The sequence below is a fragment of the Canis aureus genome, chromosome 6, assembly GCF_053574225.1.
Source record: "Canis aureus isolate CA01 chromosome 6, VMU_Caureus_v.1.0, whole genome shotgun sequence".
Taxonomy (NCBI): domain Eukaryota; kingdom Metazoa; phylum Chordata; class Mammalia; order Carnivora; family Canidae; genus Canis; species Canis aureus.
In genome coordinates this window covers 15,996,920-16,002,919 of record NC_135616.1, presented here as the reverse complement: position 1 = coordinate 16,002,919, position 6,000 = coordinate 15,996,920, and the positions used below count along the sequence as shown (strand labels likewise).

The following is a 6,000-nucleotide window of genomic DNA, read 5'->3' as shown; positions in this document are numbered from 1 at the left end:
TGTTTGCAGAATTTCTGGAATATCTGTTTAGGAGTCTGAATGGTCCTTTATGGGGCGGGGGCTCTGAGCCAGCACTTGTGCCTTCTGCGGGGAGTTCCCCTGGCAGCAAGAAGACCACTCCTTTCACCGATTATTTCTTTTATAATAGCTTTTTACTTCAGTTGTGCCTCACAGTTGCACTCCCGGAAGCCACCTTTTAAGTTGGTGTTGAGGACACAGGACTCCGGGTCTATAGTCGTGAGGTTTCCTCCCTTCTCCGGCTGCCAGCGCTCTCCTACCTGGCCCTGCTGTCCCAGACCGCACGGCCCCCAGGAGGCCCTCAGGCCGCCCCCTCACAAGCTGTCTTCGAAGCCTTCCCCATCAATGCACCCACAACAGGACTGTAAAGAGGCAGACTGCAAGGGGGCCAAGGCGGCCTCAGGCTCGGATGGGTTGTGGAGGCAGCGGAGGGGGAGGCTGGAGGGAGAGGCCGGAGCTGGAAATGTCTGAGAAAGAACAATCCGGCAGCAGGGGCTGTAAACAGTTTTATTTCTTGCTGTTGGGAGAATGAGGGGACAGACTGAGGAGGAGGGCAGGGGTCTCCAGCGTCACCTGCTGCCGCAGCCGCAGGGCAGGGCCTCTAGTACAGAGGGGCTCATGTGCAGTAAGGGGCCACCCCAAAATGGGCCCACTGGGTGAAGACCACGCCAACTGCAGTAGGGGAATTCTTAGTTAAAAACAAGGAAAAAGACACAAAAATGAAGAGCTTTGCAGTTGGTATGTTCCCGTTGTGTAGGTTTGATGGGGAGCGGGAAGGGGGGGATGGAGGGAAAGTGGTGACCTCTGTTGTGCCTGAGCAGGCCCAGGCCCCGGGGCAGCTACACTGGGACAGGGCAGCAGCGGCCACTTCCTCCCCAGGGGGCTGCACTAGCCTGTCTGCTTGGTTGGTATCTGTCTGACAAGTCACGCCTGACAAGTCCAATGTGGGGAAACCGAGTCAGGCAGAGCCGCTAGTGCCATCCTGTGGGGCACACGGCCAGGCAGGGCTTCCCCACAGACGTGTGTGCACAGGGAGAGCTGGGGAGGCTTCAGGGCGGGTCTGAGGAAGTGGGACTGGCAGGGGGGCTGAAGCTGCCCCTTGTGGTGGAGGGTGAAAAGGGCAGAGCCTCAAGGTCTTCTAGAACAGTCTGCCAAGTGGCACGCCTCCTCTCCACACAAGCTCAGGCTCCTTGACTCCTTGTCAAGGCCCAAGGCTGGAGCAGTGTGTGGGGCGCACTTCACAGGGGTGGCCCTGGCAGTGGTCTTCGTCCCCGACCCTCCGTCTCATCCTCCCCCCTCCTTTAGAAAGCCCACGTTAAGGACAAGCAAAAGCAGCCTCTTGACAAAATCTTTCATTCTGAGCCCTCTCCCAACTAAGTTAAAACCAATAAAATTCCCCAACTCAACAAATCCACAGGCCAAAATAGTTTAAAATTAGTTTTTTTTTTTTTTTTTAAATAATGGACCAACAACTTAAGTTCATCTTGATAAATGCTAAAAACCAAACAGCCCCAAATTCAAGATTAGCTTGATTTCTGAAACACAGGAAGGACCCTGGTGGCACGGGTCACCCACCCGATGTCCCCCTGAGCTTGGCAGGAGATTCAAGACAGATGGACAGTGGGGAGCTCTGTGGGCAGTTCCTAGATGCCAGTGGCCTTGCTCCTCATATAGGCTTCCCATCTGCCAGGCACTCCCCGGGGAGCTGAGCAGGCTGCGACCCTGGGGTGGCTCATCAGGGCAGCACGTGCCAGCCACAGGACAGGAAGGTCAATGGCATGTTTAGTTCAGGCGGTAGAGACGCTCTGAACACTACGCCTCTCCAACAGTTGGCACCCCTTAAATGTCAGTTGACTTAGAGGTCGTGTTCATCATGGCCCCCAACAAAATCATGGTCTTAAAACTGAATCCAGCCCAGGATACTTGTTAGCAAAATATTTAGTACTGAATTTGTTTGAAATCTAGGAGTCTGGGGAAGGGGAGTAATCTGTTCCCTCCCCAGCTGTTCCTTAAATCCCTCCATCCTGTGCCACTGTCGGGATTCTTTCCGGCTCCGCTAACTAAAGCCGTGTGCTCGGCTTCCCTGTCACCTGCTCTCTGAGCTGATGTGAGGAGCTCCCATCTGTGTGCAAGTGGGGATGGTGGCACAGCGATCAGTAATCCTGGGCAAGGGGTGACCAGTGACATGTGTGTCTACACATACACATACATGTATATAGAAACAAAATATTTTAATTTTCTTTCTACAGGGCCCCGGCCGCCTCCTGTCCAGTGAAGTCCAGCAGGCACAGCTCTTGTGGCTGTGACGTGCCCCGGGACCCGACGGGCCAGCCAGGCAGGACGAGTTACAGCGGAAGTTCTGCACAGACAGTGGATGGGGCGATGAGAAGTTGCTGCCTCTCCCGTCCACCGAACCTCAGCTTCAGATGCAGTCTGTCCCAGCGGTCAGACGCCTCCAAACACCAATCATGTGTCTCCCACCTACTCTGGATTTCTAGAAAACACGTATATAGAGCAAGCACAATCAATGTGCTTATTATGCACTCTAACATAGAGCACAGAATACACACCGCGGAGCAGCCCCAGCCGTCTCCGCAGCGGGAAAGTGCGAAGGTCAACCATAAGCACGCGGTGCAGCCTCGGAAAGGCATAGAGCGCCACACTTCATGCCTTTCCACGTGGCCTGTCCAGCATCGAGGACTCGTCCTCTTTGTCCCATTGGTGGTAGGAGCAGTAACAGAAACTATGGCATTTCCTAAGGGCGGAGGATGTCAGACAATCTGGTAGAGAGAGAGGGGCAGTTGCCCAGAGATGGTCTAGAACTGCTGAAGGTCGGGCTGGTTCTCGCCCCCAGGCAGAGGTCCGTGCTCTGGCAGGTGGCAGCTCTGACACACACATTCTCACACTCTCACGCCGCCTTCCCCCCTGGGTGTGTGCGCACACCTCTAAGAGCGGAGACAAAAACAGATTGGCAAACTGTTTTGACACAGTAAGGGTATCCTTTAAAAGCTTCCCCCAGCCACTGTAAATTCCCTTCTGCTTTAGAACTCTGCTCTCTTGAGTGGGGCCAGGTCTGCAGGGGAGACCATGGACCATGCTTGCGAGGTCTGTTTGTGCCCAGAAGAACAGCAGGGCGGGGACAGCTGGGAATGCCAGCCAGGTGAAAGCTGAAAGGCCCTTGGCCACCTCCTGCACGGGTCTCCCCTTCAGCTGCCGCGTAATCACCCGCTCACGGCTCATGCCGGGCTAGCCAGACCGGGACTTCCTGAAAAGTTTCCGGTACTGCTTCTCCACAAAAACATGTTGAGAGGAAAACAGGTTGGTATGTCGAGTTCTGTTTCTGCATTTCCAGTAGTAAGTGCTGCTCCACAAGCTCAGAGGAAGCGGTCCCTACCCGTCCTTGGGGCCTGTGCTAGGAGCTCTGGATCAGGCGTCTGTAATGGGGCATGACTTCATGCTCTGGCAGATGAAGAGCAAACTCCAAGGCCACTAACACTGGGAATTCAAAGGCAATCAGTTCTCGCCTATTCAGCCGGAACTTCTCTTCCAGTTTCTGCAACAGAATGAAAGGAAACCAAGAGCATTTTAGCATTGAAATCAAAATCCTAGGCTTCTGCTCGTGTAAGCTCTCTATCCACCCACCAAGGAGTGTTTACAGAGAAACCCATTATGGGCAGGAATGCAGCCGAAGGGGCGGGGCGGGGGGAGCGGCCCATCAGCTGTACTTCCTGCTCTCAGACCTAGTGGAGAAGGAATCCAACGGCCCCCAAGACCCACGGTCTGCCTGGAGCCCAATATCCATCCCATCACTCCATTTACTACTCTCAATAATCCTGCAAGGTCAATGCTACTTTTATGCCCACTTCACAGATGAGAGAAAACATGGGGTGTAAACTGCAATGCTGAGCTCCAAACTCAACACCTGTTTCAAGTAGAGGCTTGGAGAGAAGACTAAAAAGAGAGCAAATCGCCTACGACAGTAGTGACCATGTGATAAGCTCAGGATTAGGGGAGCTGACTGTGTAGTTTGGTCCTTTCATTTCACACGAGGACCCAAGGCCTGCTGAGATCACCTCATGTTCAGGGCGTCGCACAGCTGGGGCGTGTGGGTGTGGACGGCCTGAGCACACAGCTGTGTTCAGCTCATGCCTGAGGCTCCCCTCGGGCACTGCCTCTCACTCCACCCAGCTGTGAGGGCTGCAGAGGTAGAGACGAAGAACCTGGCGGGAAGGTGGGTAGGAAAGGCCTTGTTTTCGTCAGGGCACATTCTGCTTTGGCTTAATAAAAACAACTCCCCAGCAGAGACATTAGTGGCCACGTTCAGACTGTTTAACTAGGATGGGACCGCGAGTCAGGTTAATTGCTACTGCAAATGTCAAACCATTGCCTGGAACTGTACGTTCTGCATGGACACTGTCAGCTTTTGCTGGACGGTAAGTTACTCAACTACAATTACATGTGTGTTAACACCGTGCTTGTAAAGATCAGTTCAGGGAGTATCTATGTAAACCTGTTGATTCTCCGCTCAGATCTGATAACCAAAGATGCCCTCCATGTTCCTAGAAGTATATACTCTACAAGCTAGACAATTATGCACCATTTCTTAGAAACAGTAAAGCAAAAAAAAAAAAAAAGAAAGAAAAGAAAAGAAAAGAAACAGTAAAGCACTGACTTAACACTTTCTTCCATCGATGGATGAATGGATAAACAAAATGTGGACTGTGGACTATACATACAGTCAGCCTTAAAAAGGAAATTCTGACACATGTTGAAGACATAATGCTAAGAAAAACAAGCCAGTCACAAAAGACAGTTTATGATTCCACTTATGCAAGACAGCTGAAGTCATACTCAGAGATGGAAGGAATGGTGGCCAAGGCCTGGGAGGTGAGAGGGAAAGGAGTATTAGTGGTGAAGGGGGTCAGAGTTTCAGTTTGGCAAGATGAAAAAGTTCTGGAAACAGACAGTGGTGATGGCCACACAACAATATAAATGCACTTAATACCAGTGAACTGTAAACTTTATTTTTTTTAAAAGATTTTATTTATTCATTCATGAGAGATGGGTGGGGGTGGGGGTGGGCAGAGACACAGGCAGAGGGAGAAGCAGGCTCCATGCAGGGAGCCCGATGCAGAACTCAATCCCGGGACCCCAGGATCACGCCCTGAACCGAAGGCAGACACTCAACCGCTGAGCCACCCAGGGATCCCCTGAACTGTAAACTTTAAATAAAAATGATAAAGCAAAAAGAATGCTCTTAGGTGGGAAGTACCTACATTAGCTCCCTTTCTGCTTTTCCTCCTGTGCCCCTGAGCCAGCCGCACAACTAGCCCACAGGGTATCGTAGTGACCACAACTTGTAGTTTCTGTAGTTTCTGTATTCTGACGCTTGGCCATCTGGAGCCTCGCAGACCCAAGAGGGCGCGCCCACCCCCCTTCTAGGGCTAGCCAACTACTCGTGGGTACATCTTTTGTATGCAAAACCAACCCATCCAAGGCCCAGACGTACCTCAACCATCTCCTCAATCCCCTTCTCACACTCCAGACCACTCTCCACCTGCCCAAATGTTTCACACAGGGCCAGGGGAACCAGTAAGGACAGCTCTCCTCTGCCCCAGAGTCAACTGGAATGATTCTAGCTAGCCAGTCTGAAGCCCACTTACCCTGCCTTGCCTGTTCCTTCTAATGGAAACAGGAGGCTCCATCCAGCCCACAGTTCCCCCTTCTTCCTCTGCCTCACGACCAACCACAGTACTTCCCCACATGGCTCCCCATGGTTTGGTGTCCCCACCAATCCTATCCTCCAACAAGATATTAACTGGGGGGCTCCGGGATGTGGTCAGGTTGAGGAGCTGATGAGTGCAGTCCTCACAATGTGATGAGTGCCATTAGAGGAGAGCAGAGAGCCTACCTCTTTCCCTGCTACATGAGGACACAATGAAAGGAGGCCATCTACAAGCCAAGGAGAGCACTCTTGCCAGG

The 6,000-nt window shown here is 52.4% G+C and overlaps 1 protein-coding gene across 3 annotated transcripts in view; it reads right to left on the bottom strand.

Annotated features, from left to right (window-relative positions):
* Nucleotides 1–1,442: 1,442 nt before the first annotated feature.
* Nucleotides 1,443–6,000, bottom strand: part of CABLES1 (Cdk5 and Abl enzyme substrate 1) — a 116,719-nt gene continuing 112,161 nt past the window's right edge. For all 3 annotated transcript variants that reach the window (XM_077900245.1, XM_077900246.1, XM_077900247.1), the window contains one exon: nucleotides 1,443–3,571. In XM_077900245.1, the coding sequence (XP_077756371.1) occupies nucleotides 3,431–3,571 (141 nt within the window). In that variant the 3' untranslated portion in view covers nucleotides 1,443–3,430. The remainder of the gene's footprint in view (nucleotides 3,572–6,000) is intronic.